This window comes from Elgaria multicarinata, chromosome 19 (assembly GCF_023053635.1).
Source record: "Elgaria multicarinata webbii isolate HBS135686 ecotype San Diego chromosome 19, rElgMul1.1.pri, whole genome shotgun sequence".
In the NCBI taxonomy this organism is placed as follows: domain Eukaryota; kingdom Metazoa; phylum Chordata; class Lepidosauria; order Squamata; family Anguidae; genus Elgaria; species Elgaria multicarinata.
In genome coordinates this window covers 221,200-236,921 of record NC_086189.1, presented here as the reverse complement: position 1 = coordinate 236,921, position 15,722 = coordinate 221,200, and the positions used below count along the sequence as shown (strand labels likewise).

Here is a 15,722-nt window from a genome sequence, read left to right as displayed (position 1 = left end):
GTTAAACTCACAAAGATGGCACATTGTTTTAACTGTTTTAACTGCTTTTACTGCTTTTAAATTATATAGTGTTTTAACTTGGTTCATGGTTTAATTTGTTTTTAACTGTACATATTTATAGTTTTATACTGTATGCTTTTATCTGTACGCCGCTCTGAGATCTTAATGATATAGGGTGGGATCTTACTGTTTTAAATAAGTAAACAATAAATAAATAAATCAGGGGAAGGATGACGCAAGAGAGTCATGGGATTTCCAAAGCAGAAGCAAGGGCGAATTTATCCCCCCACCCCAGCAATGAAACCTACTTTGTGCATGGGCATTCAAGCTTTTCTCTGGCACTACTTGGCAAAAGCCTTTCCCCTATTCTGTATGAAGTGGAAATGCACACAACTGCTACGCCACCCCCCGCCCAGACGAGGGACTGCCACCAGACCCAGAGGAACCTGAGCCTTTGGGAGAGGTGGTTGCAGAGACATCCCTGTCAGGAGAAAGGGAGCCTGTCTTTGAGGCAGAGGCTGAGAAAACCCCTGACCCCCAGGAGTGTTGTCCCCGCAAGCAACAGGCTCGTAGGCCTCTGGATAGGAAGCTCTGATGGCTACAGCTGAGCTCTGGGTGGAGTCCAGCAGGTCTGGGGCTTGAGAGCCTTCACTGAAAACCCAGCCAACGTTGGAACAACCTGGTCCATCCTGCCTCTACTGTGTACTTTGCCTCCTGAACCTTGCCTGTGATTGATGCTCAGTTTCTGGACCTTTTGGACTGCCTAATGACCCTGGTTCTGGACTGTGTAATGTACCAGACTGATTCACTGAGTTTGACCTCTTGCCTGTTATGGTGGCCACTCCTGTTGTTGCCTGATCCTCTCGTCTAACTGCCTGCCTGTGTTCTGACCGCTGCCTGGATTTAGACCACAGCTGTTGTAATCTGAACCCCCTCAGCCGATCATCTGTAGGCCTGTTTGCTGACTCCACTGCATTTAGAGCTTGCTACAGCCAAAGTAGGACAACAACGCTGAGAAGAGGCTCCTTTGTCCCAGGAGGAGAACCCTGATGGTGGGAGGTCCCCTCCTGTGGGCTTGCCCCACCTGAAGGTTCTCTCCCACACTCCACCTCGCAACACCCTGGGCTATTTTGTCTCACTTGTTCCAGGTCTGGAATAGGCTGGAGGTGTGAGGCTCTGTCTACCAATAGGGCCCCATTCTCTTTCCCAGGAGAAGAGCAGGTGTGTCATTGTCACCGGCATCATCACCATCTCACCATTGCTTCCAAAGGTCCTCGGTGGGACAGGGACAGGATACTGCAGAGTTGCTCTTGGACTAACTGAGAGTCATCTGAGGTACGCAGGATGGCTCCATAGTACTGGTAGAGGAAGATCTGTAGGAGGAAGAAGGAGGAGGAGGACCAGATCAGGCACCTGGATATAAAAAAACTAGAGGTTGAAACACATCAGAGGACCTTACCTGGAGGACCTTCTCTTCTGTTGCTCCCAGACTGTGGAATGGCCTGCCGGAGAAGACTCATCAACTTAACAGTCTTTTAGCATTTAAGAAAGCTATAAAGACTGATCTATTCCGGCAAGCCTATCCAGTGGAATTTTAGGATGTTTTTAGACTGTTTTAGTAATGTATACTATGTTTTTAATTCAGTTTTATGTATTTTATACTTATTGTTGTTCCCTGCCTCAATCCAAACAGAGAGGTGGGTAAGAATTATTATTATTATTATTATTATTATTATTATTATTATTATTATTATTGGTCTTTTCAGCAATAAATTCATTTGTAGCCTCTGAGACTATTCTCTCTCTGTGTATTCATAGAATCATAAAATAGCAGAGTTGGAAGGGGCCTACAAGGCCATCGAGTCCAACCCCCTGCTTAATGCAGGAATCCACCCTAAAGCATCCCTGACAGATGGTTGTCCAGCTGCCTCTTGAAGGCCTCTAGTGTAGGAGAGCCCACCACCTCCCTAGGTAACTGGTTCCATTGTCGTACTGCTCTAACAGTTAGGAGGTTTTTCCTGATGTCCAGCTGGAATCTGGCTTCCTTTATCTTGAGCCCGTTATTCCGTGTCCTGCACTCTGGGAGGATCGAGAAGAGATCCTGGCCCTCCTCTGTGTGACAACCTTTTAAGTATTTGAAGAGTGCTCTCATGTCTCCCCTCCATCTTCTCTTCTCCAGGCTAAACATGCCCAGTTCTTTCAGTCTCTCTTCATAGGGCTTTGTTTCCAGAACTCTGATCATCCTGGTTGCCCTCCTCTGAACACGCTCCAGCTTGTCTGCATCCTTCTGGAGCGTGTTCAGAGGAGGGCAACTAGGATGATCAGGGGTCTGGAAACAAAGCCCTATGAAGAGAGACTGAAAGAACGGGGCATGTTCATCTTGGACCTCCACCTGCCACCTTGCACCTTTAGCTGGGCAATGCCCAGACACCCGGTCAGAGAGCATGAAGGTGTCCTGCTGCTCCTGCTGTCGGCTCTTGGAGGCACAAGATGGAGCAGGCAACTGGATCAGGAGCAGCACCACTGGTGCCAGCTGGGACTGGCAGTGGATTCCAGTCCTGCAGCTAAAGTGGAAACCCAACTACCCCAGCAGCCCTGACTGGGAGCAACTGGCAGGATGAATCGACATGCCAAGAAAGCCTTTCTGGATGCTCCAGCTCACTACGGGCAGCACCTCCGCTTTGACACAAGGAGCCAGTTGGGAATGGCTCCCCTGGTCTCCCTATTCACTAGACGAGGCTGAGGGACTCTCCTCGGAGTTAAAGGGCAGTGGCACCTCCTGGATGGATATGAGTGGGCCCCAGCGCAAAAGGACACGGACTCTCAAGTCACTGTAGCTGGAGGCTTTGGTCTCCAAGGGCTCCAAGGGCTCCTGGCCCTCTCTCTGCCTTTAGGGGCGCTTCGTTCTTCAATTGCCCGGCTCTTTTAAGAATGATCTTGTTAGCTGTTCCAAAAGCGTCAGTCCACAATCATGTCACACATCATCCCACAGGGGTACTAAGGGAGCCCGGCCTCTTTATTCCTTAAAAGATGTCACTAACACAATCAGAGGAGAACATGGACCTTTATTATTATTATTATTTATTTATTTATATAGCACCATCAATGTACATGGTGCTGTACAGAGTAAAACAGTAAATAGCAAGACCCTGCCGCATAGGCTTACAATCTAATAAAATCATAGTAAAACAATGAGGGGAAGAGAATGCAAACAGGTACAGGGTAGGGTAAGCAGGCACAGGGTAGGGAAAAACTAACAGTAGAAAGTAACAGTAGAAGTCTGCACAACATCAAGTTTTAAAAGCTTTAGGAAAAAGAAAAGTTTTTAGTTGAGCTTTAAAAGCTGTGGTTGAACTTGTAGTTCTCAAATGTTCTGGAAGAGTGTTCCAGGCGTAAGGGGCAGACACCCAGAGCTAGACACCCAGAGCTAGAGTAAGAGGTATCACCACAGTTCAAGTCTATAAGTTAGTCTCCTTTTTGGGTTCAAGGGAAGGAAGCAATGGAATAGGAAGGCTAAAGCTGCGAATCAGCCGAGGCTAGCGAGGGATGCTAAAAGCAACAAAAAATCTTTCTTCAGGAACGGGCATAGTAAAAGACAGGAAAGACATGGTGGTTCAGCTACTCAACAAGGATGGCAAATTGATAACAGATGACAAAGAAAAATCCAAAGTGCTCAATTCCTACCTTGGTTCAGTTTTCTCCCAAAAGCAGATCTATGACCCCGCCCCCCGGGCAAAAATGTACAAGCTGAAGGGGCAAGATTGAAGCTTGAGACTGATAAACAAATGGTCACGGAACACCTAATTTCTTTGAATGAGTTCAGATCTCCAGGTCCCAATGAATGGCATCCTAGAGTAATAAAAGAACTGGCAGAAGAACCCTCAGAACCACTGACTATTGTCTTTGTGAAATCATGGAAGACGGGTGAAGTGCTGGATGATGGAAGGAGGGTTAATGTTGTCCATACCTTCAAAAAGGGCAAAAAGGAGGAACCTGGCAAATGCAGCTCAGTCAGTCTGACATCCATCCCTGGGACATTTTTGGAGCAGTTTATAAAACAATGCATTGATTACTAGAAGCCACCATGGACTTGCCAATAACAAATCCTGCCAAACCAATCTGATCACATCCTTGTGGACTATGGGAATGCTGTAGACATAATATATCTTGACTTCAGCAAAGCTTTTGACAAAGTACCACATGACATTCTGATTAGCAAACTAGCTAAAAGTGGGCTAGATGGAACAACTATTAGGTGGATCCACAGTTGGCTACAGAATTGGACACAAAGAGTGCTTATCAATGGCACTTTTTCAAACTGGGGGGAGGTAATGAGCGGGGTACCACAGGGCTCAGTCCTGTGATCAGTGCTCTTCAACATTGTTATTAATGACTTGGACGAGGAGGTGCAGGAAATGTTTATCAAATCTGCAGATGACATAAAATTGGATGGGATAGCTAACACCCTTGGAATTGTTGTAGATCACAAACTGAATATGAGCCAACAGTGTGATGTGGCTGCAAAAAAAGCAAATGCTATTTTGGGCTGCATTCATAGACATATAGCTTCCAAATTGCGCGAGGTACTGGTTCCCCTCTATTCAGCACTGATTAGGCCTCATCTTGAGTATTGCATCCAGTTCTGGACACCACACTTCAAGAAGGATGCAGATAAGCTGGAGGGGGTTCAGAGGAGGGCAACGATAATGATCAGGGGTCTGGAAACAAAGCCCTATGTGGAGAGACTGAAAGAACTGGGCAGGTTTAGCCTGGAGGAGAGAAGACTGAGGGGAGACATGAGAGCACTCTTCCAATACTTGAAAGGTTGTCACACAGAGGAAGGGCAGGATCTCTTCTCGATCCTCCCAGAGTGCAGGACACAGAATAATGGACTGAAGTTACAGGAAGCCAGATTCTGGCTGAACACCAGGAAAAACCTCCATACTGTTAGAGCAGTACCACAATGGAACCAGTGACCTAGGGAGGTTGTGGGCTCTCTCACTCTAGAGGCATTCAAGAGGCAGCTGGACAGCCGTCTGTCAGAGATGCTTTAGTGTGGATTCCTGCACTGAGCAGTGGGTTGGACTCGATGGCCTTATAGGCCCCTTCTGGCTCTACTATTCTATGTTTCTATGAGAGATTATTCACTATTTTCTTCTCAAGTCCAAAATATATTTTCAAACTAGAAGCAGATAATCTTGTCTACAATTCCCCGCCTCCCCGCCCCGGTGTGTGGGGACTAGCTGGGGCTTCTCAGTGATCAAGGGTGTTGCAGACCAGATCCCACCAGAACAGCTTCTCTGCAAATAAGGACTAGAGATTTTCTTTTTATTCTCTTATTTTATACCAAATTGAGATGAACAAACAGAGCACAATTTTCTGCTGATGCAACTGACTGAGAGGGAAGGCCTAACTACTACTGACAAAAAGCATGGCAATACTTCCAGTTTCACTTTCCTGAGGAAAACACACACACCACGAATCCTTTAGAGTGTCAGCAAGGGACCAGCATTCTTCACACACAGTATCTTAGTCCTTCTACTGCTGTTATTACTCTGATTATAATAATACAATCCCCAGGCTGAAAACTGATGCTAAAGCAACGTCCAGGGTTGAAACATGTTGAGCCCTGGAGGTACCCACCAAATGGCCAAATTCTGGGCCTCAGTCCTGGCATTGTCTAGTGAGGCTACGCTAGGACTTGTGGTGGTGGTGGACTTGAGAACCTCCATGAGATACCTTCTCTAAGGGTAGCCAGCACAGAACTGACCGTGGTTACCCCCGCCAAACCTTGCTGACATCACGGAAGGCAGAGAGCCACATCTCCCACAAACATCGTGGCTGGCAGCCGGCGGGCCCTCCTCCTGGGGCCCAGAGAGCAGAACGCTAGATGCAGCTACTCACCTTTTCAGGGCTTTGGCTGTCGCATTTTGTGTCCCCTTTCACTAGCTCCTGATGGAGTTCCTGAAAGCAAGCCTTATCCGTGACATCGATCAAGAGCCGCTCCACAAACTGTCAGGAAGAAGTGGGGAAATCAGGCCAACCGCTTGCTGGGTCCGGCTGAGGCTCGTCCAGCTCAGCAGTTGGCCTCCGGAGGTGGTGGCGCCCAGCAAGGGACGAATGCCCCAAGCGTGGGCCGAGGCCACAAAACGGGGCTCACAGGTGGGGATGTTCTTATGGCAGACATCTCCTACGCCCAAGGCGTCGTTTCCACACGCATCTTTCCTTCCTCTCGCTGGGGCAGATAAAGGTCTTGTGCACTCTGGGTCCAATGATGGCTACAGTGGTTTTCTAGGGTCACCAGCCAAAAATGGTGGGAGAAGAAAACAGGCACTAAAGCAACTGCTGCAGCTAAGCCTCTTCTGCCCCGAGGGAAGGAAGGAAGGAAGGAAGGAAGGAAGGAAGGAAGGAAGGAAGGAAGGAAGATGTCAAGATACCTTTTTCGGCATAAAGTACACTACTATCTTCAAGTGAGTCCCCCTCCCCGCTGCCCACAGTGATCAGCTCAGATGCCTCAAAGGCTGCAGCTCACAAGGAGAGCACAAGGCTGGACAACCACCTGTCAGGGATGCTTTAGGGTGGATTCCTGCCTTGAGCAGGGCGTTGGACTCGATGGCCTTGGAGGCCCCTTCCAACTCTGCTATTCTATGATTCTATGCTTCTCCCCATCACATGGCCACTAAAGCAGCAGCAGCAGCAGCAGCAAGCTGAGGGCGGGTGGTTTCCCTTCATTCCATCTCCTTCCCTGGCCTGATCTCTTCAAATCCGATCACCTGTGGCTTGGTCCTGTCTTGCATCCATCTCTGCCAGCAAAGAACACCTCTCCTACTAGCCCGTGGGGGTGGGGGGTGGGGACACGCGCTATGGAGGAGGGAAGCCTCGGGGGACAAGCGATGAACGCAGCGGAATGCCTCTCCGTGGTTGGCCGTCTACGCTGACTTCCGATGGAGTGGCTGGCTGGCTGTGGGGCGCACGTGGAGTGGGAAGCAGGAAGAGACCTTGGCTCCCCCCCCCCCCGCATCAGCTGCTCCTCAGCCGGAGGATGCTGGGGGGCACTTCAAGCAGGGGCCACCCCAGCAAACATCCCCTCTGGGCCTCCCTTATTCCTACCACCCACCCACCCACCCTCATGCCACCTCCATTCAGTTGTGCCCAAAGGAATCTGCTCGCCTTAGCGGGTGGTGGTGGTGTCCCCAAGTCACATAGCACGAAACTCCAATGGGCTCAGAACTGTGGTGAGGGACGGAGACCATTGCAAGCCCTCGCTGGCCATGGCAATGCAGGAGGACTCAGCGATGCACCCGCCTCCTGCCTGTGCCCGCTAATAACTCCTGGCCCCTTTTCCAAGGTGGGAAAAAGCCCAGGCCAGATTCAGTGGGAACCTGGCCAAGGAAGAAGAGCCCTCACCATACCTCCACCAGCTTCTGCTCCCACACGTCGATCTTGAAGGTGTCACTCTCGGTGAAAGCTGTGCAGGTGAGGAAGGGAATCGTTCAGGGCCAAGGTGCGCAACAGATATTATGGGTGGCCTTAGATGGCTCTGTGGAGAAGGGGCCTTCCTTTCCAGCATAGGCTCAATGCTGATGGCACTCTACAAGCTTATGGCTCAAGGATTTACAAAGTCAGAGCTCAAACGTCCAACGTGCCCGCTGGACTGTGCAAAATAAATATGCCTGCTGATACAGCAGGTGGACCCTTGGCTGAGCTGCTGTGCCAGGCCCACTGGGCTGCACAGGCATTTCACAGCCTGTCCCCGCCTGCCACCCCAGCTTCCTCGGAGCAACCCTGATCCCAAACAGAGGAGGCCCTTTGAATTAGATCAACCCTGTTCCCATGACAAGCGGACTCAGCGCAAGGGTCTCTGGGAGAATGGTGGTTTGTACCTTTGTTTGCCAGTTTCCCCAAGACACAGAGGATGCTACGGTACGGGAGCAGCCGGCCTCGGAAGCCCTCCAGGAGCTTGGTCAACACGTCTGCCGGGAAGTGGCTCCACAAGGCCACCAGGATGTCACCAGCCGCGTCCTGATACAGGTCCTGAAGATCCTGCAGCAACCGGGGGGTGGGGGGAGGCAGAAGCGTCACGCTGGGGGCAATCTGAGAGTTGCACGCACTGCCGGCACCGGCAGCACCCGCCTCTCGTGTCTGCTCTTGCCAGCAATGGCTTCTCCTGAGCAACGGAGTCGGGTGGAACGTGGCACAGCAATAGCCACAGCGCCGCTCCTCTGAGTGGACGGGACTCTTGCCCTGCTGGAGTGGCGGAGTCACACTAGCCTATTCCTTTCCTAACCACATTCTTAGGCTACCCAATTATCAAAACATATTTTATTGGCTTACAATAAAAGATGAAACTATCAAATATACCAAGAAGACTAGAAAGCCATAAAATCTAACACAGCCTATAACCAGTCACTATAGCAAACTCACCAGAAATTTCAAAACTTCAGAAAAGTTTTGAAAAAACCAAAAGTGGTGTTTGTTTTTTTTAACATTAGAAGCTTAAAAAGTTTTGAGGCAAAAGCACAACATAGGTGCCAGGCAGGAATTTGGGAAAGGGATTCCCTAACTTGGTGTCACCACTGAAAATAGACACTTGCCTGGGGGGGGGGGAAGGGGGGCACTGATGCCCGGAAGCCCCAGAAGCTCCGCTGCTTTGCTTGGGAGTGAACACAGCCTATCAGCCGGCCTGCGACCCAGCGGCGCTTTGGAAGGGTCGGCCCACTCTGGCTGGAAAAGGCGGCACCTCAGGCTTAGGAGGAGGGTCCCTGGAGAAAGGCTGGCCGGCAGGTGCTGCCCCTTTCTGCACGGTGGCTTTGGCCTGATTCCCCGCTCGAGCAATGACTGAAACTCCATCCAGACAAGACAGAGGTGCTCTGGGTCAGTCGAAGCGAGGGGCCCTGAGCTCTGGGGAGCCCCATCAGTCCCGTCTCCCCATGACTGTACGTCTCACTGGGCAGGGAGGGCAGGAAGCAACGACCAGCCCTGACTGGGTATTCCTGGGGGAGGCACCAGCTCACAGGCACGGAATGCCCTCCATGAGCCTCTGGAGAAGAACTTCTTCATACAGCACACAAAGTCAATTGTGGACGTTGCTATCACAAGTTGTAGTGATGGCCTGCCAACTTGCATGTCTTGAAATCCATGGAGGAGGAGGAAGAGGAGGAGGAGGAGGATGCAGAGGCGGCTATCCATGGCTTGCAGTCAGGATGGCTGCACATTACCTCCAGTACTGGAGGCAGGATTTCTCTCCATCCAGGTTTCTGGGGAATGCAAGTGGGAGGGTGCTATTCACCCGTGTCTTCCTAGCAAGCTTCGCACTGGGGCACCTGGCTGGCCACTGTGCACACCGAATGATGGACTAGACAGGCCTTTGGTCTGATCCAGCATGGCTTTTAAGAACATCATTAGAGGAACTGGCATGAAATAATGGTCAAAATGACCTGGATAGTATTCAAAGAGAGAATGCTGATATAAAGGCCAATCACTCAGGCCAAAAAGATATTTGAGTAATGAACAGGTATGAGGCTGTCTTATTATTCCAGGTCAAAAGTGTACTTAAAATTTCTGCTTATCAATTAATGAGCAAAAAATATTGTGTAAGGAATACACATCAAAAAGCTTGTCTAGAAAAAAATATAGACTGAAGTTTAATTAGCAAATTTTGAGTAAAGGAAATTATCTGGAAGGTATAATTAAAAATTGATGTCATCAAGCCAGAAAGGTGTACGTGAAACACCTATATGAACATTCCAATTTTTAAAGGAATGTTTAACAACAATGAGATGTAAGCCCTAATTTATGGGACAGTTGATAACATTAGTTATGAGGTAACTTCTACACAAAAAATTGTATAAATACATGCTGATTTCAGAATACAGGAGCTTCTTACTAGAAGCATATTGGTTGCAGTAAAAAGATTGGAGTAAAAGGACTTTCAGAGAAAATGCAGCTTCTCAAGAGGGAAGTGGCTGGATGGCTGTGGACTGGCCACGATGTGGCAAAGGGCCTCAAGCTGCTCTCCTTTCGCACCCAATCGCGGGTGTCGATCGCCCCCTGGTGAATCTCAGATATACCTGCTCAAGTTTGGGAAACAAGCTAGTTGGATGGAGCGGGAAGAAGAGCCTCACTCTATATTTCATAGAATCATAGAATAGCAAAGTTGGAAGGGGCCTACAAGGCCATCGAGTCCAACCCCCTGCTCAATGCAGGAATCCACCCTAAAGCATCCCTGACAGATGGTTGTCCAGCTGCCTCTTGAAGGCCTCTAGTGTGGGAGAGCCCACAACCTCACCAGGCAACTGATTCCATTGTCGTACTGCTCTAACAGTCAGGAGGTTTTTCCTGATGTCCAGCTGGAATCTGGCTTCCTTTATCTTGAGCCCGTTATTCCGTGTCCTGCACTCTGGGAGGATCGAGAAGAGATCCTGGCCCTCCTCTGTGTGACAACCTTTTAAGTATTTGAAGAGTGCTCTCATGTCTCCCCTCCATCTTCTCTTCTCCAGGCTAAACATGCCCAGTTCCTTCAGTCTCTCTTCATAGGGCTTTGTTTCCAGACCCCTGATCATCCTGGTTGCCCTCCTCTGAACACACTCCAGCTTGTCTGCGTCCTTCTTGAAGTGTGGAGCCCAGAACTGGACGCAATAGAGAGTAACCAGTACCTCATGTGATTTGGAAGCTATACTTCTATTAATGCAGCCCAAAATAGCATTTGCCTTTCTTGCACCCATATTGCACTGTTGGCTCATATTCAGCTTGTGATCTACAACAATTCCAAGATCTTTCTCGTTTGTAGTATTGCTGAGCCAAGTATCCCCCATCTTGTAACTGCCTTTGGTTTCTATTTCCTAAATGTAGAACTTGGCATTTGTTCCTATTAAATTTCATTCTGTTGTTTTCAGCCCAGCACTCCAGCCTATCAAGATCACGTTGAAGTTTGTTTCTGTCTTCCAGGGTATTAGCTATCCCACCCAATTTGGTGTCATCTGCAAATTTGATAAGCGTTCCCTGCACCTCCTTGTCCAAATCATTAATAATTTTTTTGAAGAGCACTGGGCCCAGGACTGAGCCCTGCGGTACCCCACTCGTTGCCTCTCCCCAGTTTGAGAAGGTTCCATTGATAAGTACTCTTTGAGTCCGATTCTGTAGCCAACTGTGAACCCACCTAATAGTTGTTGCATCTAGCCCGCTTTTAGCTAGTTTGTTAATCAGAATATCATGGGGCACTTTGTCAAAAGCTTTGCTGAAGTCAAGATATATGACATCCACAGCATTCCCACAGTCCACAAGGGAGGTTACCCGATCAAAAAAAGAGATCAAATTAGTCTGACAGGACTTGTTCCTGACAAATCCATATTGGCTTCTAGTGATCACCGCATTGATTTCAAGGTGTTTACAGATTTTCTTTATAAACTGCTCCAGAATTTTCCCAGGGATGGATGTCAGACTGGCTGGTCTGTAGTTCCCAGGTTCCTCCTTTTTGCCCTTTTTGAAGATAGGGACAACGTTAGCCCTCCTCCAGTCGTCCGGCACCTCACCCATCTTCCATGATTTTGCAAAGATAATAGACAAAGGTTCTGAGAGTTCTTCCGCTAGCTCCTTCATTACTCTAGGATGCAGTTCATCGGGCCCTGGAGATTTGAACTCATTCAAGGAAATTAGGTGTTCTTTGACCATTTGTTTATCAATCTCAAATTGCAATCCTGCCCCCTCAACTTCTGCCTCACTTTCTCCAGGGGGGTCATAGACCCGCTTTTGGGAGAAGACAGAGGCAAAGTAGGAATTGAGCACTTCAGCCTTTTCTTTGTCGTCTGTTATCAATTTGCCATCCTCATTAAGCAGTTGAACCACCATTTCTTTCCTCTGTCTTTTACTACTCACATATCTGAAGAAAGCCTTTTTATTGCTTTTAGCGTCCCTCGCTAATCTCAGCTCATTCTGAGCTTTAGCCTTCCTGACGTCATTTCGGCACTTCTGCGCCACTTGTCTGTACTCTTCTTTTGTAGCCTGGCCTTCCTTCCACTTCCTATATGTATCCTTTTTTGTTTTTAGGTCATCTCTAAGCTTTTTGTGGAGCCACATTGGTTTCCTCTGTTGTCTTCTATCTTTTCCCCTTGTTGGAATTGTTTGTAACTGTGCCTTTAAAATTTCATTTTTTAGATACTCCCACCCATCCTGCACTCCCTTTCTCATTAGGCTCATTTGCCACGGGACCTTAGTTATCATAGTTCTGAGTTTATTAAAATCAGCTTTCCTAAAATCCAGAGTACGTGTATGCCTACACTCAACTTTTGTCTCCTTCATAATCAAGATTTCAAGTATGACGTGGTCACTTTCCCCCAGAGTTCCCGTAACTGCCACTTTATCCACTAAGTCATCCCTATTGGTCAATATCAAGTCAAGGATTGCCGATCCTCTAGTTCCTTCCTCCACTTTCTGTAGGAGAAAGCTATCACCCATACATGTCAGGAATTTCTTGGAAGGGCCACTTTTGGCATCTGTTTTGTCATCTTGGCTCTTACCGTGGTCCTCAGCATATCTTCAGCGGCCAGTTTGATGAGGACGTTAGCCAGTTTGTAGTCTATGCTACTGGCTGACTTGATCACAGCTTGCAGGATCTGATTAATGCACAAGCGATGCTTTGGAGAAATCTACAGAATGGAAGGGAACACAAAAGGGAAACAACAGGGTTATGTGAAGTGCTGTGGGTGGGGACACACAGACACACAGACACACAGAAGGTACAGCATCGGTCTGAGCACAAGCCTTATTATTATTATTATTATTATTATTATTATTATTATTATTATTATTATTATTTTATTACATTTCTATACTGTCCAATAACTAAAGCTCTCTGGGGGTTCACATGATAAAATGCAAATATTAAAACCTTAAAATGCAACATGATACAACTTTCAAACATTTGAAGAATTTCCAAATCAATGCACACAGAGGATAAACCAAAGAGCCCCAATGTGAGCATAAACCTCATAGTATCACAGATAACTGAACCATAACAGTTGAAAGGGGCCTTGGTGGCCATCTAGTCCAACCCCCTGTTCAACACAGGCAATCTTCATCCGAAATCTACCCTCCTGTAACTTAGACCTGTTAGATCGAGTTCTGTCCTCCGGAGCATCAGAGAACAGAGTCCCAGCTGCATTCAGGTCTTTGAAGACCGTGCTATCCTGCCACCCTCCCCCCCCCCTGCAAGCTAAACATACCCAGTTCTTTCCACCTTGCCTCCTAGGACTTGTTTCCTAACCCTCTGGTTTTTCCCCCATGGTCTCAGCATGGTCCATTGGCCACTGATCTTGCCAACATGCCTCTCTTTAAATCGCTACACAGGCTCCCTGTCTGCTGCCGGATCCAGCCCAAACCCTTTGCCCTGACCTCCAAGGCCATGCATGGCCTAACCCCCACCCCACCATCTCTCCCACTGTCTCTCTTTCAGGCATGCCTGTGAAGGTCTCTCCCTCAGCTGTCCAAAGGTCTCCTGCTGCTGCCTCAAAAGACCCTACCCTTTCTCCCTCTGTGTCCTGTCTTACGCCTGGAGTTGCCCCCACTCTTAAGAACACTTAAGAGATACCACCACTGTTGCTTCCTTTTATGGATGGTTTCCTCCCAGGGCAAATAGCGCTCCTGTCCCTCTGATTCAGATCAGGACTATGATGAAGTCAAACTGTGAAGGCCCCACCTAGCATGGTTCCAACTGGGCTCTCCTTCTTCCCACAGCTTTTATTTATTTGGGGTGTGTTTTGTGTTTTTTAAATCAAGCAAAATCTAATGATGCACACAGAATCAAGGAACAGTAGAGTCGGAAGGGGCCTATAAGGCATCACCTTATGTCTAGCTTGTAATATCCGGTTCTTTTCTTGTTCGGGGCTTGCAGGACTGGGCACAGCAAGCCATGGATGAGTCCCACCCCTTTACTGGTCTGAAAGGTTTTACTCTAATATGGAATTTTGAACTTAAAGAATGGAGCTGGGTTATTATGGTCTTGAGTAACAGCTGATGCTTTGATGGATTCGCCCCCCACCCCCAAACAGCTGCACGTATTGGCCGCATGCAAGCAAACTCCTCGCGCTGAGTTTAGCTACTCTGCTGGCCTGGAGGAGGAGCAGACCCAGAGCCATCCCAGCTGCAATCGATGGTGCTAAGCCAGTGCGCAGGCGCTCTCATGCGCGCATCCCACCCAAACAGGGCCAGCCCTCTCAAGAGGCAGGGTGACCCCCTACGTGGCGGAGCGGGAGGAGCAGCACATGGTGCACTCCCCCTCCCCACCAGGAGGGGTCCCCACTGCTCTTCACTGGAGCGAGGTGGTGGCACTAGCAGGTGGTCCAGAGACCCCCGCCAGCCCTGCTCACCCATGGTGGCCAATACCGTGGCTGGTGAGGCTCCTCCAGCAGCTGCCCACCCTCCTTTTCTCTCTCAGGGCATCCTCCAAGTGAGGCAGAAGGTGGGTGGCTGCTCTGGGGGACCTGCCCCCCTCTGGCTCCTTTTAAGAGCCCACTTGGAGAGAGCCAGTGGGCAGGTGGGTGGGCAGGCAGGCAGGCAGGCGGGCTCTCTGGAGGGCCACTTTGGCTGCAAGAGTGACTGCCGTGGCTCTCCAGGAAGCAGGCGCTTTGGCTCGCTCAGAGGGGTTACATGGAGCCAAAGGGAGGGAGGACAGCCGCTGCAGGGGGGTTGTGACCACAGGGGCAGCCGCTGGGGGTGCCCAGTGGTGCCTCCTCACTTCAGGTGGCGGGAGGGCTTGTGCTTCTGCTGCACCCACACCCTTGCCCAGTGCAGCGGGGCAGCACTCTGGGCATGCCCCGCTCTGAGGAGGGGAAGGGGCTGATTCGGCGCTTCTGCTGCCCCGGTCCTTCATGGGTGGATCAAGGTGTCCCTCTCTAGCTCATTGGACCAGCAGTGGATGCCACAGCCCCTCGGAAAGAGAAGTTTTCATTTGCCCCCACAAGACCTCAGGCACACCAACGCCTTCTGGCAAGAGTGCACAAGGGTAGGTCCCACACCTCGAAACGGGGTTGGACTGATTCTTCTGATCAGCAGGGACACCATCCCAAGCAGATCTCTATGAACTGGTGTGTGTCAGGGGGATTCTCCCATGGGCCGATGAATTCCAGTGAGACCCTGAGCCCAGGACATGTGCTAGTATGATGAAACCGGCTCTACTTCATTAGTGTTACATGGTGGAGCCAGTCGTCCTTAAAACCTGGTTTTGCAGAGCCTGGAAAAACATACTTCTGGGTAGGGATGGGGTAGAACCAAAGTCATCCATGAGAAAGGCTTATTGCCCACTCCTCTCCAGGCTCCCCCTGCTACATTGTAGGAATGGGAATGGGAATGAACTAATGCGGCAGATCTCTAGTTTTATAAACCGGAGATGCGCAGCTGGTAACAGCAAAGTAAAGAATATAAGCTCCCTCCAGAAATGCACAGCATCAGAGAAGCAAAGTAGGACAGCATCAGAGAATCTAAATAACAATGGAATGGGCTAGAAAAAGGACTGATGAGGGTGAAGGGGCAGCCCCACTCCTTGAGTGCACCCTCCACCCCAAATTCGCCCCATGCTAGCAAACTGTCACTGAGTTATAACTTTCTACCTTATTTACTCTAAACAGCAGAGAAGCGAAACGAAGTAACACAACATCAGAGAAGCGAAGTAAGGCAGCCATAAGGAAGTGCCTAATGAAGGCTCCCAATGGAATGGGCTAGGAAAAGGA

General features: G+C 49.2%; 1 protein-coding gene across 1 annotated transcript in view; it reads right to left on the bottom strand.

The window, feature by feature from the left end:
• LOC134411222 (maestro heat-like repeat family member 5) overlaps positions 1-15,722 on the bottom strand; it is an 84,157-nt gene that overhangs the window by 42,266 nt on the left and 26,169 nt on the right. Inside the window, exons 5-9 of the mRNA XM_063144939.1 lie at positions 12,516-12,644; positions 7,884-8,043; positions 7,413-7,468; positions 5,905-6,012; positions 1,257-1,373 (exon numbers count right to left, since the gene is read on the bottom strand). Coding sequence (XP_063001009.1) covers positions 1,257-1,373; positions 5,905-6,012; positions 7,413-7,468; positions 7,884-8,043; positions 12,516-12,644 — 570 coding nt within the window. The remainder of the gene's footprint in view (positions 1-1,256; positions 1,374-5,904; positions 6,013-7,412; positions 7,469-7,883; positions 8,044-12,515; positions 12,645-15,722) is intronic.